Here is a 27,911-nt window from a genome sequence, read left to right on the forward strand (position 1 = left end):
ACTACAATTCCCGGCATGCCAGCGTTATGCAAGCAGTTTATTGTGATGCCCCCTTGCGGAAGCGTGGCAGGTGTCAGTGCGCATGATCACACGTGTGCATTGATCCATACGGGGGCAAGAGGCCGGAGTGGGGTTGCAGTGCTGTCCCGGGGACTAATAGAAATGCTAACGTTTTCTATACGGCGCTTGGCACAGGTACGTGGCTTAGAACACAGGCTGCGGCTGCTAAAACACTGCTGTCCTGCTGATTGCCATAGGTCAGGGAAAGCCTAAACTGTCATGTGGGTGCTGTTATATAAACCACACAGGATGCTGTATCGTGGCAGGGGCTAGGGGATCTCAGGTCTAATTTTTAAATGGAACAATTAACCCTTTGTAGCCATTAGATTACCCAGCTCTTCAGATTTTGTTTGTGTTCCTACAGCTCCCAGCATCCTCTCTTGAGCAGCTGAGACTTTTAACTGAGGGGCAACAGGTGTGTGATCCCTATCATCGAACGGGTTACTAAGCTACTTTTGAAACCCAGATGCAGCTAAACTTTAAATGCAGCTAAACTCCTAATACTAATGTTGTAAATACTTAGAGGAGAATTAATGCTGCATTTCATTTCAAGGCACTCAGTGGTATTATTAGGGTGGCCTGGAGTGGGGTTGCACCTTACACATAACTGTATCAGATACAACTTGCATCACATTACTGTGGGAGTGATAATAGGTCTCCCCTGGTTCATTATCTTTCCAAGCCACTTTGTGTAGTCAGTAGCATATGTTTTCCCCCCCCCCACACCAAACCATCAAATACCAAAAAAGGGGGGGGAGTTACTGGTTGGTACAGGCAAAATACGTAGGTATCCAAGCTGTATAGCCATCAATATTCCAGTGTTTGCCAAAGCACTCATTCTGTATGAAGATAAAGGTTCCCAGGGCATATGTGGATATGACTACTGGAGAACCTATGGTCTCAAGAATTCGCTTTTTCTTTTTACAATAAGAAGCATGCAATATTCAGTGGTCAATCCACAACTAAACACACGGGTTTAAGGGATGTGAATGGATAGAAGGTCAAGGATATGAGACATGGATTCTGAAACGACTTGTAACATAATTAAAGGAGCCCTTATCGATCCCTCGGAAGGCTCATAGCATAGATAGTGGCTTCTGCACTTTGTGTCTAGTTTTAGTGTGTGTTTAGCTTGTCTGCATGGAGCCTAACAGTAAAGGATAAGTACTGATTTGGCATTTACTTAGAAATGACATTTATTCTATAGTTGGTGTCCCCTAACAGGAGTTTATGCAGAATCCTATGTAGATTGATGCTTTCCAGTAATCACTATGCTAGTCCTGTACATTGGCTGTTTTTCTTGGCTTTATATCTTATGAAGCCATATAGCATTCTCATTTACTGCTTTGACCTGCAAAGTTGTGCAAGTTTGTGGCATATGGAGCATTCCAGCTTGTTTACTGCCCCTTTATTGCTCTGCTAAGTATTGCAAAGAACTTGCTTGCTCTGGCACCTGTTCACTCACAGTATGATGAAAAATACATCCTCGTGGGGAACAGTCTTTGTGGTTTAGTGCGACTTGTTGCATGTCAGCAGTTGCTGCCAGTACAGTCATGCAATCATTTTACTAACAAAGTCGATTTAGTGCCAGGTCAGGTGGCTGAAGGGGGCCATTAAAACCACAGGGATCATGCGGCTGTAAAAGTTCAGTTTGTTGGGAGATACTGAGTGTATGTTTTCTTTTGATGGGAGAAGCATATGTTTATACATTATACATGCAGACCACTACCAAATGCACGGCAAGTTGCCACACATACATTTCCGTTCCTCTCCAAATAATGCTACTTTCTTGCTCCCCCTTGAACCCAGTCTCCTGCTTGGTGTTGGGGTCAGGTTGCGGAAAGATCATGGCCAGGCAGGGAGGGACCCAGGGTGGATAGAAAAAAATGTAAAAAATGTTTTTAAATAAAATGTTGCACAGTCAGTGGGCCCTGGGTAGATGCCAATATTGTTAAGGGGAGCTATCGCGAAAATGAAAATGTCATATTGGCTTCAGCATCCTGAAATAAGAAACTTTCTAAATGCAATCAATTAAAAATTCTGTACCGTTTCTGAAATAATCAAGTTTAGATTCTCAGCATCTGTTTCTCCTCATTCAGGAGTTGGGTGTCAGATAATCCATTGACAGTTAGATCCAATATATCTTATAGGTGAGGCTCCTTTTGCCTAGAAGTTGTATTAGAACTCACTCTATTAAAGTGGACCCTTCACCCAGACATAAAAATCTGTATAATAAAAGTCCTTTTTAAATTAAATATGAAATCCAATTTCTTTTATTTTATTAAAGCATTCATAGCTGTTGTAAACTCATTTAAAAATATCAGCTGTCAATCAAATATTGCCTACCCCGCCTCTATGCCTAGGTATAGAGGCGGGGCAAACAATTACTTTCACTTTCCATTCAGCACTTCTTAGATGTCACAGCTCTCCCTGCATTCCCCCAGCTCTCTTAATTTAATTGTGTAACCAGTGCATGAGGATGGACATTGGGTCCCTGTCCCCTGGTGCACAAACAAGATTTTGAGATGATGCAAGGCTTGCCTTAATAACAGTGTCCACAAAATGGCTCCTTCCTGGTTGCTATAATTATGAATTCCCAGACTGATGGAAACAATATTCAAATAATTTATACAGTGTAATTATAGTTAATTTTGCTTGTCTAACATGATAAAATAGGATTTGGAATAATATTGTTTGGGCGACGGGTCCCCTTTAAAATCACCAGAAATCATGTCTCTCTACATGCAGAATTTGTGCAAAAGGCAGTTACTTTGTTAGATTTGTTTGTTTGTTTTTACTGGAATCAGTTATTTGAGCTCTAATTCATCTGCTAGGAAAGGGGGCCCCCCTATAAGATATATTGGATCATTTATCTGACACGCGACTGCTGCATGAAGACAGAATGAAGAGAAACAGATGCTGAGAGAGGAATATAAACATGATTATTTCAGAAACAATGTAGAATATTTAATTGATTGTATTTAGAAAGTTTATTCTTTCAGTATAATTTTCGTGATAGTTCCCCTTAAGCAGCCCTGGGCATATACGGGAAAATCCCGACCCACCTTAGTCCACCTACATCCGACTTCCGGGTGGCTTTTATAGACCCCTGCCGCCCCGTCCCACCAATGACATCACAAAAGGGGAGGGGCGAGCAGGCACAGCTTCTATAAAAGACAAACCCGGAAGCTGGCATTTGATGGTGCACCCGCAAAGAAGAGTGCGAGGTCGGCCTGAACCCGCCGACCTGCAGGTATCGGGCCAGCCCGCACCTCACTACTGGAAATGCCAGTGTTTTTGAGGCCGTCGGTTTCAAGTCTTACTTGATGTCCTGAAATTATACTGATAGCTGTGGTGATTATGCAGATTTACTGCCTTGGGCAGGATCGGGTTGGCCCATAAGACCCATAAGAATTTTAAGGAATAATATAAACATCAGCCTTGTAGTGTTGTTGCATTTCTGGCCTTGATGAGTTGGCAGGATTTTGTCTGTTGCCCCAATCCCTTCCAAGGTTTTACTAGAAGGTGTTTACTCAATGTGACGTTGACTAAACCAGAACATTGTGAGTAGTGAGGCTAGTATTCAGCTTACATGCAGCTCTTAATGGCAAAGCCACCACTGAGCATGCAGGGAGGCTCAATTTACAGACTGCTGGAGGTTTGGAAGTTTGAGATCCGACAGGACTTTCCTGGTGCATAAGAGTTAAGAATCATCATGACTGGCATCCCCACCTGAATGAGTGGAGCATTATGTGTGAAAGGAAGCAGTTGGAAATAGGCCTATTATTATCTCTTCAGAGACATGCCACGCTCCGCTGGCTTTATAGCCCAATTTTGTAGCCTTTCTACCTTGCAGCTGTGGATGTGTCTGCACATCTCTTGCATAAATGTCATTTTGCAGTAGCCACAGCTGGGTAGCTGCAGAGTAACTGGATTGCATGTGTTTTTCCTATTATCTAGAAGCACTGGACCTTGATTGTAAGTTTGCGGTGTCTCGTTGGTAGGGGAGAGATAGAGAAGCAGATATTGCACCAACCCACTGAGCAGAGCACTAACCAGAGAAGCTTTGCTATTGTTCTTTGGACTCGAACTCTGTTACGGATCAAGTGAAAGGATTTGTTGACTGTAAACTTTGCTTTTCTTTTTCATTCTCTCTCTGTGGAACAGTTCTGTCAATAAATACCTATCAGAGAAGCTGGGGAGATATTACTGCTGTTGATACACAGGGAGATAGCTGGGGGGGGGGGTTCTTAAACAGAAAACATTTACTTTTACATTTGACTATTTCTCATAAGCAATTTACAGCCTGCACCACCTATTCATGTAATCAGCACAGAGCATGTTGCTGGTAGTTTGCCCAAGCTCAGACTCCCCATATGAAAATAACTTTGCAACTAGATAAATATGCAAAATAGTAGCCTAACTTTGCACAAATTGCTTTGCTCCCTGAAGGGCAGCAGCGTGTTGCGATTGATAACACACATTAATCTGAGAGGGTGTTCGTTGTGTCAAACAATTACATACAGTTGTAGGCTTAGCAAGTCCCACAGGGTATCTCCCTTATCTTGAGCTCTAAGCGCCACCGCTACTGATATCCCTGCTTGAGCTTCAGTGCATCTGTTAAAATGACTGATGGACTGATTAATCTGCCAGTGCTTGCCCTATGGGGGATACGTTCGGGCTGCGTTTGAAACCCCCAGGGCTATGCTTACAATGAAACGTGACAAATCACATTCCCTCTATGTTGCTCAATTAGCTTACTCAACATTAATTAAATAAAGCAAATTAATACTACATTATTTTTTTTTAGTCCGATAATTGAAGCAGCAGTTCCCAAATGATGGGCCTACAGGGGTGACCGTCAGGGTGCCAAACGGTGTCACAACTGGGCAGAATGCCTATTTTATCGTTATTTTAGATATATATACAAAACCTAATTTTTAAGGCTAGTTGTATTGAGAGATTGGGTGAAAATTGGTGCCGGTAACAAGATTTTGTGACCCATGCTTAGGGTTGCTTCCTTTTCCGGAAAAAAATACCGGCCTTCCTATATGTTTATCTTTTTTCCCTATTAATAACATTGGGATCAACCATGATTTTTACCGGCCAGGCTGCTAAAATACCAGCTAGGTGGCAACCCTACCCGTGCTCAACCCTAGCCAACCTGAATCTGGCAGTTTTATATAACCATGCCTGACCCTTGTCTGATGTCGCTGGAGGGGACAGGGCAAGTATATAAACAAGCAACACCCTTTCACTATTGGGTTTGAGACAGAAGGTTTGCAGAGAGGACAGTGAGTCCATAGACTGGAGGCGAATATGGCCCACAATCCATCGCTGGAGGAAATTGGTCAGCCTGAACCTGCCTGATCAGTGGTTAAGCCCATGGGTATGGGCACCAACCCACGGATCAGTATTTAAAATAGATTTGCTCGCTTAGATTCATTCAGTGGTGGCTAAATGGCTTATACAGTGTTATTTCTCTAAAGTTGTTATACTCTTAAAGGTAGCCTTTGCCAGATTTTGGATATATGTGAGAGGGGTCACAGACAAAAAATCCAAAAACCATCTGTTTCCCCTTATGAAACCTTTAAGCCTTTTCTCTCTCTTTTGCTATATTCTATTCTTTTTTTTCTCTGTACTCTCCACTATTCTCGTCCCTCCTTGGTATCCTCCTAGTTTGTACACCTCACGCCTTTCATTTATGATTTCCATTTTTCTTCTCTTGCCTTGCATCTGCGTCCTTCCATTTGGCTTATGCCCAGTGGTTGGAAAACTCAAGAGAGATCCTCCATCCCATGGCCATTTCTGCCCCAACCACAGACTCTGTGTTATTGATTATAAATGTTGGCTTGTTTCTTCACCTAGTGGTACAATGCTGGAAAACTATAGCCCTAGTCAGTGACTTTTCTAGTCCCTCTTGTCCTCGCGGTCTTCCTGCCCTGTCTTTGCTTCATCTCCCAGTTGTAGCATGCAAGGTATTTTGGGGTGTATTCCCACACTTTTATTATGCTCACTGGATCTGACTCTAGTGGTAGATAATTCATGATGTTTGTGAGGTGGAAATGACTAATATAGAAGATATAATTTAAAGATTTACATGTAACACTGGATGCTGGTATTTGTATCTAGTGTAAGCTAACATTTGTACATCTCTATCACATCACACTTGTTTCCAGGGACATACGATATATGGGAAACCATGTGTGTGCTGCAGAGATTGCTGCTGGGGGCTGATGCAACTAGGAGAGCAGGTTTCAGCATATCTGTAGCTCCCCCAGCCACAACACCAGTTGGAGGTATCACTGACACAGGGTTTCCAAAACTGGAGACGATAAACTCTAATAGCAGTTCTGTTGCCTATTTGTTCATTGTTTCATAAGCTTTAAAAGGGTGGTTCACTTTTAAGTTAATTTTAAATATGTTATAGAATGGCCCACACTAAGCAACTTTTCAGTTCTTCATTATTTATTTTTTTTGTTTTTTTTTACATTATTTGTATTCTTATTTTATCTTCTGACTCTTTTCAGATTTAAAATGGGAGCCACTGACCTATCTAAAAAAACAAATGCTCTGTAAGGGTACAAGTGTATTGATGTTGCTACTTTTTGGTACTCATTTTGCTACTCAGGCCTCTCTTATTCATTTTCCAGTCTCTTATTCAAATCAATGCATGGTTGCTAAGGGACTTTCGACCCTAGCAACCAGATTGCTGGAATTAGAAGCTGGAGAGATGCAGAATAAAAAGCTTAATAATTAAAAAAAAATTAAAACCAATTGCAAATTGTCTCAGAATATCTCTCTCCACATTGTACTCAAAGTTAACTCAAAGGTGAAAAACCCCTTTAAGCTAACAGAAGCAATTAGAACCATTGATGGGTGCCCAGTGCTTATACCTTTCCTTCTTCTTTAAGCTTTAAATTCATTGTACTGTACTGTCATATCTTATTTGAGCTGACTAAGATAAAGTTGCAAAGGTTAGTGTACTTTGATTCTTTGTTTATATATCTGAGAGACATGGTTCATATCTGTATTGTGCAACTGTGAGATTTCAGAATTAGACAAACTGAAGTTAAATGTTTTTCATTTTAGTAATGAATGGTCTCAAGTGGTTTTCTATAGTCGAAATTACCTTATAGTAATACATGGTAATTTCTGCTGAAATTAAAAAAAAAAAAAATCTTAGTAGGAACTAGGAAGCATACAGCGGCAGTACACGTTTTTTACAATAAATACTAACCTTTGCGTTAAGATTAGCGTATTATGTGTACTGTTATTAATCAGTTTAATGTGTCAGCAAATTGTATTACTTATAGATTTTTAATTATTTGCTCCTTCTGCCTCTTTTCAGCCTCCATATTGGGGGCACTAATCTTGGAACTTAAAAAAGATTTTGGTAATGAAAAATCATCTAAACATTAAATAAATCCAATAGGCTGGTTTTGCTTCCAATAGGCATTAATCATATCTTCATTGGGATCAAGTACAAGGTACTGTTTTATTATTACAGAGAAAAAGGCAATCCTTTAGAAAAAAAATTAGATTTCAATAAAATGGTGCAGTTATGGGAAATGGCCTTTCAGAAATATGAAGCTTTCTGGATAACTGGTTTCCGGATAATGGATCCCATACCTGTGTATACAGTTTTGTTTGTGTAGATATATATATACTTTAGGTATGCACCGAATCCAGGATTTGGTTTGGGGGACAAGGCCAGGATTTGGCATTTTTCTTGAGGATTCAGATTTGGCCGAAGAAGCGATTTGTTCATGGGCGACTATTCTCCCAACATAGCAGCATGTGTCTCTGCCCGAAATTGTAAGCTGCAAAGAAAGAGGAAAGCAAACCTATACAAAAAAGTAGATAAATCATGATGACCAGTTACTAAGGACAGAAAATTTAATATTAAGTTATCATCAAGGTGTGGGACTTCTTGAAGTACTAAAAATTGGCAAATACTTTGCAACTCTCCAAAAAGAGGTGCCAAAAGAGACTTGTGTGTGGTACAGGATTTCTATTACATAATAGCATAAATAATAGACAACATAATAAACAAAGGAAAAAAGGTAATGTTTTGGTTAAATATCAGAATTACACTATTGTCTTAAGTCTCATTTAGTTCCAAGTTTTTACTGCATAGTTGTCAATTGTCTAGAAACCTTTTATTAGACTGATTTGCAGTTGGAATGGTCCTACCTGTTTGACTATATAGTGCCCCACTCTCTGACTGTACTGTCTGTTCTTTATCAGCCCCTGAGGAGGTGTTGCCATGTTCGGAGTCAGCACAGCCAAGCTTGGACACAGGCTGGAAACCAAGTCTGGACTGGACAGGAAAGTTTGGCAGAGGGCGATCCTGAGATGTGGAACCTTGTACAGAAAGAGAAGGACAGACAGTGCAGAGGGCTGGAGATGATTGCCTCAGAGGTATGCATGCATCCATCAACCAGAATAATCATTTTAAGGTGAGGCTGACTATCCCAGACATAGGGAACCATGCCTCCAGTTTACCTTTGATTGTATCGACTTTCCACATTTGATGAATTGACATGTTTAAAACAGGGCAATTAATTCACATATACTATGGCAAGATACAATTATAACTTTTATAACCAGGTTTTTCATAATAAATAAATGTGATTATTGTTCTTCTTTTCGAAGAAAGAAAAGTACACACAGCATTTCCCTGGCACTGTTTGCTGTAAAATGCAGATGTTATATTCAATGGCAGGTTTATACCTGTTGTTTATTGCAACAAGATCATCAAATAGGCAGAAACTGGTTATACCACCCCCATATCAAATAGCATACCAGGCATTTTGATTACATTTGATGAATACAGGGATGAATGCCTTCTACTTGGAGATTTTTGTTGATATCAATGAGGAGTAGGCTCGTGTGTGGTTTTGGTTAGTGAAAGACACAGAGAACTTGTGACACTTCATATGGATTTCAGTTGGAAGCTGTCTATGGTTGACATCAGGCATTTTGTTTACTGTAGTTGTGACCAAAACATTCCAATATGCCGTAGTATTTAGAGCAGTTCAATCGAAGATGGCGAGTCTTTAATTATAGTAGCTTCCTCATCACCTTATATCTGCTCTGTCTATAGTGCATGGTGTGTACCTTCATATAATGATGCACCTGTTTTTTTCTGGTAGAATTTCTGTAGCCGGGCAGCTTTGGAAGCCCTTGGTTCCTGCCTCAACAACAAGTATTCCGAGGGCTACCCAGGGAAGAGGTAACATATTGGGCACGGCTGATGCCCTAAATGTCAGCAGTTGTGTAGGAACAAAATAGTGACATAATAGATAAACTCACTAAGGCTAGGACTTCACGGGTGATTTCGCCGCGATCCGATGCGTTGCGCAAAATCGCAGGCGTCACGTCGGATGCGACGGAAACAAGGTAAGTAATTCAATTGTCGCATTGTTGATTCGACACAACTGTCGTATGCAGATGCTGCGTCTGCATCCGACAGTCGTGTCGCATCAACAATGCAACACTGCCATTACTTACCTTGTTTCCGTCGCATCCGACGTGACGCCTGTGATTTTGCGCAGCGCGTCGGATCGCTGTGAAATCGCCCGTGAAGTCCTAGCCTAATGGGGGTGTTTAGCTGCTCTCTCTATGAGCTGGTTAGATTCCATGTCTGCTGGGGTGTACAAAACAGTTAATTTAGAATGGGGTGGCACAGCTCATATAATATATGAATCATAGTGTTGTGTGTTGTACTCAATAAATATTGGTTTATTGCAGGTATTATGGGGGTGCAGAGGTTGTGGACCAGATTGAGTTACTGTGCCAACAGCGAGCTTTGCATGCCTTTGACTTGGACCCAGAAAAATGGGGAGTTAATGTACAGCCATATTCAGGCTCTCCAGCCAATTTTGCAGCATACACAGCTGTCTTACAGCCACACGATCGCATCATGGGCCTAGACCTTCCTGATGGGGGACAGTAAGTATCTCCTAAATAGAAATGATTCATTGTTTGTCTTATGTGTCTGGTGGGGTTATTGATACAGTGGGGCTGCAAAACTTCATAACAAATAACAAACTCTTTGCCCAGAGAACTGATCTATGTGTGCTGGGGCTTCCCCAATAAATCTAAAAAATATTTCATTATTTTCATAATTTTTACTCATAATAAACCACACACATAATACAACACAAAAAAACAAGATGTTTCTAGTCGGTATATGGTAGATTCCCTCATGGGATAATTTCCTACTATATGTGACTTATGACCTGCAATTTCTCTTTTTTTTCTTTTTCTCCGCAGTCTGACTCATGGGTACATGTCTGATGTGAAACGCATTTCTGCTACGTCCATATATTTTGAATCCATGCCTTATAAGTTAAATGTAAGTAGAAGTATACATCAAATGTTTTGTTTCTGTCTTTTTTTGGGGTGGGGGGGTAGACACAATAACCTCATAGTACAAATGTTCACTGTGCCTATATTTCCTTTTCTTTATCTTTTTTTTTTTTTTTTAGTTTTTGAATGGCTGGCGGCAGTCTAATGCAGAGGCAGATTCATATACTGTATAGCGTGGGCCATCCCTTTGAGTCAGAGGGCAGTGATGTGCAAGTTACTATTTTGTGTACAGAAAGTGATTTAATGGGATATAGAGATATAGTCAGATAAGGTCTGCTAATATGCATATGTTATTATAAACACAATTATATATAATTAAAGGTAATATCTGTTGAATAAATTGTGCCCTGAATGTCAAACAGAATTTTTGGAATCTAGTGTTTTCCTGATTAAGGGAAACCTTTCATAATTTGGTTCTTTGTCTGTTAAAAATGTCATGCTTTGTCTGTTAAAAATGGTTTCAACATTAAAGGGGAACTCCACAAAAACATAACTTAAGCTTTTTTGAAAAGTAAACATAATTTCAAGAAACTTTGCTATATACATCGATTAAAAATATGCAGACTTTTCATGATTTGTAATGGTTTGGAACAGTTCCCTAAGGCTAGCCCCCTGCTCACCTTTTGATCTGTCTGACTACTATGCTGAGCTGGATGACTGTTACTTTGTATCAACAGCCATCTGTCCTTAGCCTGCATCCTCCAAACCCCACAATTCCCTGCATACGTGATTTCAATAAGGAACGCAACATCACAGTGCAATGCATTGTGGGTTATGTAGTTCCTGCATGCTGTCTGTAAGCGGTGGAGAAGTTGTTACAATTTATAACATCCGTGTTTAGTCCCTCCTTCCCTGCCAGGATTTCAAATGTTGCAGAAAGAGACCTGTTAAACAGCTGAATTTCAGCATAGAAAATGGCATTTATTCATACTTTTTGAAGAAACTGGTATCTGTGATTGGTATATTAGGGGTTTCTGTGTTATGTTGGCCTCTTTATCAAATTTTGGTTTGGAAGCAGGAGTTCCCCTTTAAATAAACTCAGTAGAAATAATTTTTTGCCACCAATATGGATTCATGTAGTGCAGGTACCATCAAGTACAAGCTACTGTTTTATTGTTAAAGGGAAATAAAGGTTTTTAAAGGTGCTTTTACATTATCCATCTGATCCCCCCATGTTCCTGTATGAGGGGGCTGCCATATTTGTGCAGCAGGAGTCCATTAGCATTAGAAAATCTAACTGACATGTTGAGAAGGGACAGTCAGGTTGGCAAAACAGTCCGGTTTAGGAACTTCAAGTAACAATTACTTACAAAAGCAGCCCTATGAGTGAAAACTCATCAACATGACCTGTATGTAACTTTTGATGTGCATTAATATTTTGAATAATAGTTTTGTTGTCAGTATCACTTTAAGATCTATTGCTGTTGAATGCTAAGGCATATCTAGGGTTGTGTACTTTGTAATGACAAAACAAAAGTTTGTTCCATCTATATAGCAATAAATGCAATCTCCAGCTGGTGTAAGACATAACTCTTAGCATTCCTATAGAGCTTTTCTGAGTGAAAGTTTATTGCTGGAGTTGTGTGTAGTGAAAAAATGTCTGATCAGTAAGACTTTTTGCAGCTGATATAGAAATGTACCCAGGATAATGAATTATTCCATTGCTAAACTCCTTTTTTTTATTTTTGTGAGATCAGGTTCAAAGCATAGTTTTAAAAGCTCTGTTATTTTTCTATATATTGAACCATGCAGGGCTTTAGTTGGGCAACTAGAAGTCTCTGCTTCCTGCTAAAGGAATACAGCAATACAAGTTTGGATAGAATGTGGCATTACCAAGCTTGTACAATAACATTTTGCTTTTACATGCATTGAATAGGAATGATCTGTTCATGCATTTTTCACTGGTTATATTTTTGGCTTGGCTTCAGTTTGCTTTATTACAAGCCAGACACTCTGACAATACTGTACATTTACAATTCATAATAATTTGTTTGTGCTGGAGAAAGCGCTTTGCCTAGTTTAGCAGGGGAGTATATTTTTTGAAGCGTATATTTCTGATGTGTTTTTGATCAAACAAATTGCTTAGTGTTAGTGGTGCCATATCCAAAACATGAAAAAGTGCTTTGGAGGAGAACTAAAGCTCCCCAACCCTGGAGAGGGAGCCCCACGCTTCTGAAACCCAGATGATAAGCAAAGCTGTTTAGTGGGTTCTGTCTGATTTGGCACATGGCTGCTGGCTCTGGGAAGTGGCAGAACAGCTCTATGCTTTTAAAGTAATTTAGGCTCTTCTGAATTACTTTTCTGAATAATCTATTGTGTGTTTCATTGGTCCCATGAGCAAAAAAAACAAACAAAAAAAACCGTGTATGCACTCACTCTGTAATCTGCAATTAATGAAAAAAGGTGCTTACAAACTAAATGGTACTCTAATAAATATACTCTTCTGGCATATCCTGAATAGTGCATCATACATTTACAGCAGGTTCCGGATTACTAAAAACCCCAGTGCCAAAATGTTGCATTAAGTAAACATAAGTTCTCATATACAGGTATAGGATCCGTTATATGGAAACCCATTATCCAGAAAGCTCGAAATTACAGAAAGACCTTCTCCCATAAGCTCCCCATAGACGCGACTATTCTTCTTGCCGAACGACCGATTTTAGGGAAGCCCGACCGATCCTTCGAAATTATCGTGCGGTTAGTGGGATTCGAACAATCGGACATCTTACGATTTTTCGGCCGACATCTGTCAGGAAATTGATCGGCCAGGTCAAAAAATCTTTGTCGGTCCCAGTGCAATCTTTGTTTTCCTGGCAAATTGGTCTTTTTAGTTGATGGTCAATTCGTACGATCGTACGATCGTTCTGAGAAGATCGTGGTCTCACGATCAGTATCTGATCTTTTAAAAATCTCAACATCTATGGCCAGCTATAGACTCCATTATAATCAAATAATCCAAATGTTTAAAAAAAGATCTACTTTTTCTCTGTAATAATAAAACAGTACCTTGTACTTGATCCCAAATAAGATATAATTAATCCTCATTGGAAGCAAAACCAGCCTATTGGGTTTACTTACTGTTTACATGATTTTCTACTAGATTTAAAGTACGAAGATCCAAATTACGGAAATATCTGTCATCTGAAAAACCCCAGGTCCCCTGCATTCTGGATAACAGGTCGCTTTCCACACCTTGGAAAGGTTCCTGACCTGAAGAAGAGCGACTAATTCATTAGCTACATAGTTTAGAGCACCAACTTGTTTTATTCTTAACTTTCTTGCCTTGTTTTAATTGCCCAAATTTATTTTTCAATTCACTTCTAATTGATTCAGAGCTTTCTGGATAATGGGTTTCCAGATAACGGATCCCATACCTGTACTGCATTTTGATTTAGATTGAGGCACATAAGTACTGTGGTTTGAATAGAGAAAGTTATCATAGATGAAGTGCTATCATATAGATCTGGGATTCCTTATCCAGAAACCCATTTTTCTGAAAGCACCCTTATCTTTTTCTGGCCATTTCCAATAGAGTCCATTCTAAGCAAATTATTCAAATTTTTTCAAATGATTTAATTTTTTTCTGTAATAATAACACAATAACTTGTACTTGATAGTAACTAAGCTGCATGAATCTTTATTGGATGCAAAACAATCTTATTGTGTTTAATTCATCTTTTAATAAGGTATGGTGATCCACATTACGGAAGGATCCTTTATCTGGAAAACCCCAGGTCTCTATTTTGGATAATAGTGCATCACACACCTTTACTCTTGACAACTCAAAATAACTGAGGTTGGGGATTTGACACACAATTCTTTATAATTAGGCAATTCGTAGCAGTACAGAAATCACTAAAATAGAAGCCAAGTGTAAATTGCAAACTTGCTTAGAAAAAGCAAGTTTTACATCGTCATCTTTTGAGTTTAGATTCCCTGTAACTCCTCTTCCATTTGATTCTGTGCTACAGTTCGAATAGGAGCTTAAAACTGCTGCATATTCATATAGGTTATGCACAAAAGACTGCATTGATTTCTTAGAAATCTGTACCAATTTTTTTCCAAGTTTCCATTTTTTCCTGTCTTTATTTTCTGAGATTTATATTGTGAGAGTTATATATGAAGTGTTGCTGACCTTGAGCTCTGCTGCAGATCCTGTCATCTTCAATACTTCCCCAATCCTGCTCCATTATGGATTCCCCTAACCTAGTCCCAGGTAGAATGTACTGTATAACCGTAAATGTGTGACCTTGTTCATCATCTGCTATTTACCCCCATTTTGTCTAAATCCCTCTGTGGAGTAGAAAGTGCATGCTCTGAGATTATTACAGTGCATCATTTTGTGCTGTCAGCAAGAGTGGACAGCACTTTTCACACCAGCTTCAAGGTCTTTAATGAACATGTTATAAATAAGTTGACCTAAGGGCCTTCATTAATAAGTAGCCTTCTGTTAGCAGCATAATGCTTTGGAACTAGTGTGGCCTTGCCTGTCCTGAATTTGTTTGCTTGGACACCCTTATCTTTTATTTGTTTCTCTCTTCCTCAACAATGATATGGTCAAGTAATACACCAAGCACTTTATTCTAGCTTTCTCTTTTCATAGTGTCCATTATTTTGTGGTTGATCCTGCTATTTCATCCTCCGACTTCCACGTCTTAACTCTACACATCTAGGCCTGCTATCTTATATGAACATCAGAATATCTTGAGGGAATGTTTAGGCTATTCATGTGTATCTCCACGTCCAAGTAATATTTATTCCGACCACCTCATATGTTACTACATCACTCCATACATTATTGTTGTTCATTATACAGTAGTGGTACGTGACATTATAATGTCTTCTACGTGAGCCTCTTGACTCTGCTGAACTTCTGGAGATGTGTTACTGCTTCTAATAAGTTATGACCAAATAATATGAATGACTAAGGACTAATGTCTGCCATGTGTTTAAGCCAGGAACAGGGTTAATCGATTATGACCAACTGGAGTTGACTGCTCGTCTCTTCCGACCAAAGCTTATCATTGCTGGAACCAGTGCCTATGCACGCCTAATTGACTATGCTAGGATGAGAAAGGTATGTCTTCGATTAACCTGTTTATTTTCGGCAAATCTGTAGGGTACAAGCATTTCCCGTAACGCTTATTTTTGCTATTGAACAGCCCAAGAACTCTTATGATGATCTTGTTTTAGGTCTGCGATGAAGTGAAAGCCTACCTTCTGGCTGATATGGCTCATATCAGTGGACTCGTAGCAGCTGGTGTGATCCCATCTCCATTTGATCATGCTGATATTGTAACCTCCACAACACACAAGACTTTGCGAGGTGCAAGGTACATTTTTTCTAAGCCTTGTGATCTCAAATCAGTCACCTGTTGTTTGTTTTCCATTATCCTTTCCCTTGTTTTACTCCCTTGACATTTATTTTTCTGCCATCTCTGACAGCCACATTACTCAAGAAATCTAGGTCGTCTTAAGGCAGAAACACACGGGCAGATTAGTCGCCCGGTGACAAATCTCTTCGGTGAGATTAGTCATCGGGCGACTAATCTCCCCAAATCTGCTGTGTGTCTCTGCCCTTAACGTTGCCATGTATAATGGACTATACATGACATCTGTATGTATGGCGTCATGCCAAGGTGCTATGTATGCTCACTAGTAATTAGCTCCCACTGCTCTGAGCAGGTTGTGACTGGAGAGCACAAATCAGAAAAACCACACTCTCAGAACTTATTGAAGAAAAAATGTTTCTTTATTAATCGCACACACGTTTCGGCTGAAACAACAGCCTTTTTCAAAGTGGAAAAAAAATATGTAACAAACCTCTACTATTATACCCAGTTTGGCGGGAACCCACATGGATGTGTAGAAATGGAAACCGCCTCCCCCATTCAACTACATGTAAAATATAAAATACTACACATTCAGGTGTGGACCTCAATCTAATTATACAGACTCTTAAAGTATAATACTTAAAACCAAAAAATAAACACATTTTTTAACTTAACAACAAATTGAAACAAACCTAAAAGTTAAAGCCACAGAAAAGGCACCTAGTGAATAAAATATGTGAAAGGGAAAAATTATTAACCACTTTTGTGTCTAGTCCGTTCATGACTCCAAGTCAATAAAGCACAGTTGGGAAAAGTCCAAACTCATTATATTTATGTATATGTATCTACATTATCATAGAACCGCTTAACTTTATGAGTTTACTTTATTTATATATTTATATTGTATATATGCTGCCTAGAGTATCCAGCAGCAGTACTATATGCATGCCAGGATTGTTCCCTCAGTAGTATGATATCCAAAATCCTGTCTTATATAAGTGATCTCTTCACAGCACAGTGAGAATATAGCCAGCATTTCTGCGCTATACTGACTAATCAAACCAATTAACATATAGTCCTCGGCACCCATTGCCCTGTGCCCTCGCCTCCCCTGTTTTTCACGATCCCTGGCTTTTTTTTTTTTTTTTTTGCACCTTTTGTGCTTCCGTCGACTTCACACCCTGGAGCGAAGTGGAAAACTGTGTGAATCTGAGCAGCAGGGCATTGCAGGTCTCCTGCTGCGCTTCATTTACCTCTCCTCTGGTACAGAAGGCTGTCAGAAAATTTAAATTTTTACAGAAGGAAGAAATGAGCTTTACTGCAGTGTACTGCAAATAGAACAGATTCAGGCTTTGAGAGCTACCTGCCTTTACTTATTTACCTGCTTTAGGTTCTCTTTGCAGAGAGACAATATGGGGCAGATTTATCAAGGGTCGAATTTTGAAGTGAAAAAAAAACTTTGAAATTCGACCATCGATTGGTTAGTCGACATTCAAAGTCGAAGGATTTTTAAGATCGTACAATCATACTTCGAATCGTTCGATTTAATCTTACGATTTTACAAAAAAAATCCTTCGACTTCTCAAAACTTAGCCAAAGGTTATAGGTTCTAGGAGGTCCCCATAGGCTAACATAGCAATTCGGCAGGTTTAAGGTGGCGAAGTGTCGAAGTTTTTTAAAGAGACGGTACTTTTGAATGGTCGGATTTGTGAAGTATTTTCAATTAGAATCAAAGTCGAATTTGGCCTATTCGATGGTCAAAGTACCCAAAATTTAGTTCGAAATTCGAAGTTTTTTAATTCGAAAATTCACTTTGACCCGTAGTAAATGGGCCCCTAAGTGTTTCTGCCAGGTTTGCTCATTCTACACTACAAGGCAACTCAAACATAGTGGGACATTTATAAAATTGCTTTCAGATTTAAAGCTATTCTAATATGAAATAAACTAGAATGTCTATATTTATAAAATTCTAGATTTATATTTTTACCCCCTTGAATGTCATTTACTAAACGTATTTATAGGGAGAGCAAATTGAGAACTTAACCGTAACATTAATTCAATTCTGGACAAGTAATGTACTGTATGTTGACTGCGTGCCACAAATGGACATGCCCCAGTTATTTGTTCTTTTGGTAAGGGGACTCGTTAACTGTGCTAAACACGCCACTATCTGACTGCAACATTCTGCTGAGTGGTCTGTAGCATAAATTTTGGTTTTATAGTTCTTTTTCAAGACCAGCCATTGGTAGTTGAATTGCTTCAGCTGAAAGGGGACACAAGGCCATGATATGTTGCTACTGATTTAGACAAAAACAAAAAATTAAGGAAAAGCATTTCTGTTTTGCCATTATGACAAATAAATTGCCCATCAGTTTTAATTTTTATCTTCTAGAGTGTGGCTAGATACTGTTGGGGGGGTATAAAAGCAACAAAAATGTGTAGATTTATTGCATCCCTTGAGCTTCAGCAGTGGGTTATATCTCTGGTGTTTTGTTTTAATATAGGCAAGTATAATACAATTTTATTGATATAATCATCAAAAAAGATTACTGAATTGGAGTGACTAGAGTGAATTTTTATGAATTGATGGGCAGCACACATTCTAATATCCACATATTTTTGCAACATTTTTGTTGCATTTCCCTTTTCTCATTTTCCTGTTAAAAATGCCCATAACCTCCTAATCTGCATTTTTTTTTTTTTTTCAGGTCTGGGTTAATATTCTTCCGAAAAGGTGTCAAATCTGTGGATAAGAAAACTGGAAAAGAAATACTTTATAACTTGGAAGACAAAGTCAACTTTTCAGTCTTTCCCTCGATCCAAGGGGGACCTCACAATCATGCAATTGCAGCTGTTGCTGTGGCTTTAAAGCAGGTAACACTAATTAATAAGCTCATTTGCATGTGTAATAACCAAGCTTCGCTAATAATCCAAGGTTATCCCACAGCCACTTTCCCAGTCCTAAAAAACAGCATTTTGGGATCAATACCATTCAATTATTCATTGGTTTGAAGAAACAAATTGCTTGCAACGAACAAGTACCTTTGCAGCATGTCTACATCAGCCAATGGAGGTGTGGATTATGCACTGAAATGTTATGCTTTTTTGCCATGCTTCTTACAGTGAAGTTGCACAGTTAAACTGTGTGGGGTCTGCTAATTTAAAGGGGTTGTTCACTGTTGAGATAACTTTTAGTATGATGTAGAGAGTGATATTCTGAGATAATTTGCAATTGGTTGTCATATTTTTTTATCATTGACTTATTTAGCTTTTTATTCAGCAGCTCTTCAATTTGCATTTTAAGCAATTGAGTAACTTGGGCTCAAATTATCCTAGCAACCATGCATTGATTTTAATAAAGAGACTGGAATATGATTAGGAGAGAGTCTAAATAGGAGGATCAGTAATAAAAAGTAGCAATAACAATACATTTGTAGCGTTACAGAGCATTTGTTTTTTTAGAAGGGGACGGCAACGCCCATTTGAAAGCTGCAAAGACTATAAAATAACTATAAAACAATAAATAATGAAAACCAATTGAAAAGTTGCATAGAATTGGTCGTTCTATAACATAATTAAAGTTACCTTAAAGGTGAACCACCCCTTTAGTCCTTTAGACAAGTGTAAGAATTTTAAAGTTTTTTATTACATTTTCCTATTTTCTGCATATTTAAGCTACTTAGAGGATAGGCGATTTCAAGTGTTTTATTCTTTCCATTTGGAGGAAAGGCCGCAAAATACTTACAATAGCAAATGGTTGATAAATGGCAAACTAGGTTTGGGTCAGTCTTGTTTGTGTACATCATTTTCTCAGTTTGAGCTTCAGTTCTCTAGTAGAGTGTATAGATTTAATCCTTTTGTCCACTGGTCCGGCAGTCTCTCAAGACCTATTATCTAAATCCCAGTGGAAAATATTCTTTGCTTCTCATTGTTTTTGTGTATCCAACAGTCTCCAAATGCATTTTCCATGCTGGGTCTCTGCATATGATTTTATATAGGTAATACCATCGGCATTTCAGAGCAGTGCTTCAGAGTGCATTATGTTGTCAGTTACTTTCATTGTTTATCCCTGCTGTTCAAACTTGGTGATGTATTCCCAGCAGGCAGTAAATTATTAATATTGTACATACAGTGTGCAGGGAGTCCCCAGGTTTAACGTACTTGACAAAGATGCATATTAATTCGAGATTGATTTTGTAATAAAAGTCCTCCTGCGCAAGATAACCCCATGGGGTGATTTGCATTGTAGCCAGATTTGTGCTTCTGTAGCCTTTATCGTTGTTAAATTGGATTACAATTTTTATTTATGAAACACCTGCTGGCTGACAGTAACATTCAGGATGGCTCCAGTAGGAAATAAAATAGAATTTATCAAATTTTTGTGGTTGTGGAAAATGAAAACAAACCGCTATAGCAGAAAAGTGATTTTCGCTCCTTTCCACTTCCTTTCCTGTACGACATCTGAAAATTGTTAGAGCTGATATGCACGGGCCAAGAGTCATCTGTTGTCTCTTTCCATAAAATAATTTTAAATAAGAATGAAAAGTTTTGGAAATAAATCCCCGGAGTTATTGCGAATGCCAGAAGGATAGTACCCCTATGCTTCCCCCTACTGCTATCATGTTCTTTTGGTTCTTAATATTTCTTTCTCTCCCAAATAAAGAACAAGATACACTCATGTTCTGGAAAATCCTGTTTTCTTTGTATTATGTTTTCACACACGTGATAAATTCCCCTATTTCCAGAGCCACTGCATCCTTCCTGGCCACCATATGGTCACCTAATAAGATCAGCGCATTTGACACAGTTTAAGGGGCATGCATTGTGTATAAACCACAGATGGAAGGGTATTTTGGTTTTAGCACACTTGGTTATTTATTTGATGTGCGGTGTGCTCTCTGCTGAGACTTTATAAATTACAGTTATTTACAACTTCTATTAACCAGCATTTGATTTCCAGGCCAGTTCTCCTATGTTCCGTGAATATGCAGTACAAGTCCTAAAGAATGCCAAATCCATGGCCGCTGCTCTGCTAAGCAAGGGTTACACGCTGGTGTCAGGTATGAAAGTTTTATATAACTGGCATCAGTCATCAAGTATAAAAAAAAAACATTGGTTAAATGTCTCGTTCTGTGTTTGTACAGAGATATTAACAGGACTAAGGCCCATATTACCAGTAACTCTGAGCTCATTTATTAATAGGGGCAGATTTCCATCTGAGTAGTAACTTATAATATTGTGCTTTGATCGATTTGCTTGCAGTTGCCTGAATTTGGAAAGCCAGGGGTTACTGTCCAGGTGCAAATTTGCCCAATGTCCATAAATGAGCCCCTATGCTTTTCAATAATTGAATGTACTGCTCTAGATTTATCTTTGGGTTATGGTAAGATGGACAACTCTATCTGTGTTTCACTGTCATGTTGTAGAATCCTCAGATGTTCAGACAAGCAAGATTCACAAAGCACCCTCATTTGACTATAGACACTGGCTTATTATAAGGGAACACAGAACTCTCAGTTACACAGAGAAGTGAGGGGCAGCCTGTGATACATAATGTTTAGTTATGTTATTATCCCTTCTAGACTCAAGCACCCATTCCATTAGATTCCTGTGTGGGTTCAATTTTGAAAATCTGGAGCTGCTACGCAACCCACAACTTTCTTGCCCACAACCTGCCACCAGATGTAAGCTACATCAGTTGGTGGATGCAAAAATGGGGTTTGTAAATGAGTAAAACATATATGAGACCCATGACCCACAGACCTGCACCTATATCTACATTCCCGAATCATGCTAGCAACTCACAGGTTAGCTAATAAAGGACTCTGCTTGGTATCAGCATTGAAGTAAAGGATAAGGAAAGCCAATAGATTAGCCACAATAGTGCTTAACACTATATTTATTCTGTAAAATGCTTTACGATACCTGAGTAAACAGTTCTAGAAGCTCTCTCTGTTTGTTTAGGATAGCAGATGACATATTAGCTTGGTGTGACATCACTTCCTGCCTGAGTCTGTCCCTGCTCACTTATAGCTCTGGGCTCAGATTACAACAGGGAGGCAGGGAGGGGTATAGGCACAAACTGAGAATAAATGCTGTGTTTCTTTTGATAGAGGACTCTCTGGAGCAGCTTTAATTTGAGGGTTTACTGGTGTATTTACTGTATATAAAACTTTCCGATAAAGTTTGCTAAGTTTTAAACTTTCCTTCTCAATTAAAGGGGATACCTACAAACCATAAGTCCACACAAAAATTGCTACAGCAGCCTTTTACCACTGAAAATTCAGTGGGAGCTGCCCCAAGTATAAAGGCAGTACCCTATTGTAGCAGAAAAACATATGAGAAATACTCATAAAAGGGGCTCATGTCTTCTGATATCATAATGACACACTTTAAATTATATCCATTAAAATGCATGACAGAAACATGCAAAAATAGCCCCAGTGAAGTTCAAATGGCTTGCCCACTGATCCACACTCCTCTAGTTCTGGCGCATTGTTTAATTGCAATGGGCGCACTTTTTTTGTTATTGGGCACTTGCCCCTGTGATAATGTGTATTGCAGCACTTTAATGCCACATTTTCTCATCTCTTATCAATGACGGCAGTGGGAAGAGAGAGATTGCACAATTATATTATGCTGGGATCTTAACCCTTCACAACACAGTTATGTGCCATACCTGGCTGGGTGCTGGACACCTCCGTGAAAAGCCATAAAGAACTACACTGATAACTGCCTTAATTATGCTAGACAATTAAGCCCTAAGGGTTAATAATGCAGAAATTGGAAGTGATTTGTTCTCAAAGATAAGACTTATTAAGGCAAGCTATCAGTTGTATATTGAATGCTGTAACCCTGTATATGCTTCAGTCCTGGTAGGGTCTGTCATTTCCTATACTTTTTGTTCCACTGTCATTGTTAACACCTGCTTATGCATATTCCTTAGATATTTGTGACTGATCTGCTGCAGTTTCATAATATACAGCAATTATAACTAGCAGTAAGTTTTTTCTTCTTTTTCCAGGAGGGACAGATAATCACTTGGTTCTAGTAGACTTGAGACCCAAAGGTATTGATGGTGCAAGAGCAGAGAGGGTGCTAGAGCTTGTGTCAGTAACAGCAAATAAGAATACCTGCCCGGGGGACAAGAGTGCACTTACCCCAGGAGGGCTGCGACTAGGTAAGAACAGCAACTATTTCCTACCATTGGACACATCTATAAATCTGAATGTTGTCTGGTTTGACCTGCTAAATACTGCATTTGCTTTTTTAATGTGTATGCGACTGATATGGCATATATTGCATAACCGTTCAGGGTACTTGATTCACTAGTTCACTAGTACCTGGTTGCATCTGATTCATCTGATACAATATTAAGAGAAAATGTAGTTTCATGTATAACCCGTTAATAAAAATAGTAGAAATTGGTTTACATTTCTCCATTTGTGTTTGAATAGTTTTACGTTACATGTAATAAAGCTATTAAACCAAGAATGAAAATCTGTTTTCACAGGACACTTTTTGGTTTGTGTATAAACATTTGTTAGAAGGGTGTGTGTATAAAAACCAGTTGGAAAGAGGTAACATTGATGGGGATTTAATCCAAACACTAGAATAGATGAGTTTAGATTATGTCTGTCTACAAGACTCAAAGTACAAAGGCATTAGAAACGGTGACCTCTCTGGCTTTGTTATCAAAACCTCTAGAAATGACTTCCCACTGAATGGGCATGTGGGTGTCATCACCTTTTAGAGATTCTGGTGGGTTATTATGCTGTTGGAGTTAACTGGTTTTCCTCTCACAGGTGCCCCTGCTCTGACATCTCGGAATTTTAAAGAAGCTGACTTTGAAAAAGTGGTTGATTTTATTGATGAAGGTATCCGTATTGGGCTGGATGTTAAGCGCAAAACAAGTGAGTTTAGGTTTCTGTATGATCTCGTATATCAAACATCAACTGGTTTATTTTCGATGTATTTTAATGTGTATTGCTAGTACAGTTTGTCTCTGGTTGATTAAAAAAAAAAAACTATGGGGCACAAGTGAAGATATTCTGGTACCTCCCAGCAGAAAAATAAAGTGTAACTCCACTTGTGGACAAAGTAGCTTTACATGACCCCAAAATCACACCGAGTACAATGTTTCTGGAGGTGAGTAACCCTGTCCCTTCCTCAGCTTCCGTTACTGTTGCTTTGACATTGTTTAAACAGTTATGTCCTTATGGGGTCCCATTTTTTTCTTTTTGGAAACGGACTAAAAATGTGCATATACAGTACATTTTGGTCCTTTCCTGAAATAATTCTGTGGAAGATTTTTTGTTTGATCTGCAGTGACTGTTTTGGCCTTCAGAGTGGCGGTTTTCTCCACCTGTGAAAAAGGGTGATCCACAGCAGATTTTGGCTTGAAAATGCTTACTTTACAGTGGCACTGGCATTAATAAAATCACGCATTTTGAGAAATAATACATTAGGCTCCCACTCAGTTTAGCCTTTGCAAGTAGCATTGTTGTTAAAGTTCAGATTAAAGTTGCAACTTCTGGCATGCGCACCGTTGCTTCTGTTGCATTTTGCACCTTGCTGACGCAAGATATAGAGGGAAGTGCTGACAGTTGCAAGGGAGCCCACGACTTCTGTTTTTTTCCTAATCCCTCAGTGCTCTTATCTTGTTCATTCTGAATGATGTTCAGGATAAATTGTATGCCTGTCTTTTTTGTGCTTTTCCTCCAGTTGTAAGTGAGCCCTAATGTCTGTTGGGCTAGCACCTGTAAATTAAACATTTCTTGGCAGTAACAGTCCTATTTTATATGAAAAAGACTTTCATCATACAGACATGCAGAAAGCTCCTGTTTACATCGGCCTAAAGGACATGCATCTGCAATGCCAACTGTGTGCCATACAACCTTGCTGAATAACTGGAATGGCAAACCCAGCACTAATACATAGTTTTCAAGTTCAATGCATCCAAAAACCTTTAATTTTTGAGTGTTATTTGACCTTGCTGTTTGTAGGTGTATTTGCAAAGTGTGTGTATAAAAACAAAAGTTTTACATTACAGATCAGTGACACAAGCAATGTTCACTGAAGCACTATCCTGTCCTGTTGCAATATGTGGTTTTGCTTTGTAATCTATTATCTCATAAGCCAACAATACAGTTTTACAGACTGAATAGTCAGCGAACAATCTTTTCTGCATGTAACATGTAGTTAATTGATATACTGTAGGATACATAAATATTGATAACCTGCAACAAAAATCTAAAATGCTTTGACATTGTGTTTCTGTTTCACAAGAATTCGAGGCACAGACTTTTTGGTCAGCACAGTTCTCCGCCAAAAGAAAAATCATAATCTACAATGACTGCATGCTATGGTTTTTAGTATTATTTATTTAATGGGTTCCTGTTGGGAGAGAGCAGTACCAATCATGGCAGGTTTCTATAGTTAATGCTGTATGTCCTTAGCATTCTCATAGTTGCTCTTCTGCTAGATGTAGAAATTGGATGGAAAAAGACCAGGAAGGTGCATTGCTATTCTGCAAATTTTCCTTTTATTTACTTAGGGTCGAATATTGAGGGTTAATTAACCCTCGATATTCGACTGTCGAAGTTAAATCCTTCGAATATCGAAGTCGAAGGATTTAGCGATATTCGTTCGATCGAACGATTAAATCCTTCGAATCGAAGGATTTTAATCCATCGATCGAACGAAATTCCTTCGATCAGAAATTTGCTAATAAGCCCCTTCCCCATAGACTAACATTGATGTTCGGTAGGTTTTAGGTGGCGAAGTAGGGGGTCGAAGTTTTTTTTAAAGAGACAGTACTTTGACTATTGAATGGTCAAATAGTCGAGCGATTTTTAGTCGTGGTCGAAGTAGCCAATTTGATGGTCGAAGTAGCCAAAAAAAACTTTTCGAAATTCTAAGTATTTTTTATTCTATTCATTCACTCGAGCTAAGTAAATATGCCCCCTACATGTTTTGAGCAAAGTTGCCCTTTATCAAGTGTACTTTACAAATATAAACTTTATAAAGGGCCACTTTGCTCAAAACATGTAGGGGCCCATTTACTTAGTTTGAGTGAAGCAATAGAATAAAAAAAACTTCGAATTTAGAATGTTTTTTTTGGGCTACTTCGACAATCGAATTGGCTACTTCGACTACGACTTCGAATCGAACGATTCGAACTAAAAATCGACCATTCGATAGTCGAAGTACTGTCTCTTTAAAAAAAACTTCTACCCCCTAGTTCGCCACCTAAAACCTACCGAAGTCAATGTTAGCCTATGGGGAAGGTCCCCATAGGCTTTGCAATCTTTTTTTGGTCGAAGAAAAACCGTTCGATCGATGGATTAAAATCCTTTGAATCGAACAATTCAAAAGATTTTAATCGTTTGATCGAACTATTTGCGGTAAATCCTTCGACTTCGATATTCGAAGTCGAAGGATTTACATTCGACAGTCGAATATCGAGGGTTAATTAACCCTCGAAATTCGACCCTTGATAAATCTGCCCCGTAGTGTCTATTAAAAGGATAATTTGCAGCATAGCACTACGCCTTCCTGGTCTGTTTCCATCCGATGTCTTATCCAGACCTCACCAAAACACCATATTTTGTATTGTAATTAAGGCTACAGATAAACTTAAACATTATTATTTTATATTGTACATTGCCCAGAGATGGAGGAATGAAATGTTGTTGGCTAACGCAAAAAAAAAAAAATGAAAAATGTTGCCTTTGCGAACACTTTGCCCCTCACGCGACAGTAGGTATGGATTGGAAATGTTAGTTTGCGAGTTTAATAAAACTTCTTAATGAGAGAGTTGTTTTTGCGCCAAAAGTTTGCACCATCTTCAAGCAGGCGTTAAAGGTTCGCAATGCTCAATTAAGATTCACAATCTAATATAAAGTCTAATGAAGAATATTACATTGCAAAATGCAAATTTTTATTCTTATTTGTGCGCAAATTTGTTCTCTTTGAGAATTTTATTACATTTCCCACATAGTTTTTGTTAACTAGGTGTTCTGCATTGCAGCATGTTATACTTATAAATCCAATTAAAAAATATTTGCACTCGCTTTCCTAGTATAAAATATTAATCTGGGACCTGTTCCAGGCCACAAGATAAGATATTAATCTACAGTATTCCTTTCAATCTTTTATCATATTTCTTTAATTTTTCAGATAAACTGCAAGACTTTAAGAATTTCCTTCTTGAGGACAAGGAAACAGTTAATCGGATAGCAGAGCTGCGTAAGCAAGTAGAGCAGTTTGCCCGTGCTTTTCCCATGCCCGGTTTTGATGAGCGTTAAGATGGAAATTGATGGTGTCAAGAACAGCAAACCATTCCACCCTCTCTATTTTCTTCTTGCTCTTCCTTTTGCCGCATTGCATTTTCTCTTAGTCCTGCCAATTTCCTAGTGCATTCTATTCCCGCATCATAAATTTAGTTGTCTCTTTTCTCATACAGTCAGTGACCCAGCATAGGACCTTTTTTCGGCTTTGCAAACATATTCTCCAGCAGCACTTTTGCATGAAGAACTAGGCAGCTATATTTCTCTGTCATTTCCGTGACCCACAGAACTTCCATAATGAAGTCTCAAAACTCCACATTTGAAATTTCAATGTGGGGAAAGGGGATTTGTTCTGCGGCAGAGCATATTCAGGTAGACTGCAGAGACTGTTGAAGCAATAAACAAAAACATCATGGTACAGTGATCCTTGCATCTCCTTGTCTCTCTGTTACACCTTGTCGATCCATAACACATGGCTGCCTGTTTCTGTATCACAAGGGCTACTTTAAGAACTAATAAGCAGACAGTTGGTCACCAAAGGAAAATTAACCTATACAGGTATAGGACCCATTATCCAGAATGCTCCGGACCTGTAGTTTTACGGATAATGGATTTTTCCGTAATTTGGATCTTCATACCTTAAGTCTACTATAAAATCGTGTAAACAGTAAGTAGGCTGGTTTTGCTTTCAATAAGGATTAATTGTATTTTACCGTATATACTAGAGTATAAGCCGAGGTACCTAATTCTAATGCGCATGCGCAGCTGCGTGAAGACGGAAGTACCAGTAGCTTTCTCCGTGGTGCTCACTCCTATAACCCTGGGCCGGTGCAGATTTCTCCTGATA

General features: G+C 38.8%; 1 protein-coding gene across 1 annotated transcript; it reads left to right on the plus strand.

The window, feature by feature from the left end:
• On the plus strand, nt 1-27,488 carry shmt2.S (serine hydroxymethyltransferase 2 (mitochondrial) S homeolog). Its single transcript, XM_018250060.1, has 12 exons — nt 1-195; nt 8,311-8,484; nt 9,219-9,298; nt 9,817-10,017; nt 10,342-10,423; nt 15,395-15,517; nt 15,634-15,773; nt 18,482-18,647; nt 20,734-20,833; nt 22,798-22,953; nt 23,579-23,686; nt 26,955-27,488. Exons 1-12 carry the CDS (start codon nt 16-18, stop codon nt 27,080-27,082), a joined length of 1,638 nt encoding a protein of 545 aa, XP_018105549.1. The 5' UTR covers nt 1-15; the 3' UTR covers nt 27,083-27,488.
• The last annotated feature ends 423 nt before the right edge of the window (nt 27,489-27,911 follow it).

The sequence above is a fragment of the Xenopus laevis genome, chromosome 2S (assembly GCF_017654675.1).
Source record: "Xenopus laevis strain J_2021 chromosome 2S, Xenopus_laevis_v10.1, whole genome shotgun sequence".
Lineage (NCBI taxonomy): Eukaryota > Metazoa > Chordata > Amphibia > Anura > Pipidae > Xenopus > Xenopus laevis.

Excerpts from the sequence above, each read along its gene's own strand:
- shmt2.S (XM_018250060.1), top strand. The coding sequence starts at position 16 with ATGCCAGCGTTATGCAAGCAGTTTATTGTGATGCCCCCTTGCGGAAGC. Across the intron at positions 9,299-9,816 it reads GAGGGCTACCCAGGGAAGAG|GTATTATGGGGGTGCAGAGG; the intron begins GTAACATATTGG and ends GGTTTATTGCAG. Across the intron at positions 22,954-23,578 it reads CCCAGGAGGGCTGCGACTAG|GTGCCCCTGCTCTGACATCT; the intron begins GTAAGAACAGCA and ends TTCCTCTCACAG.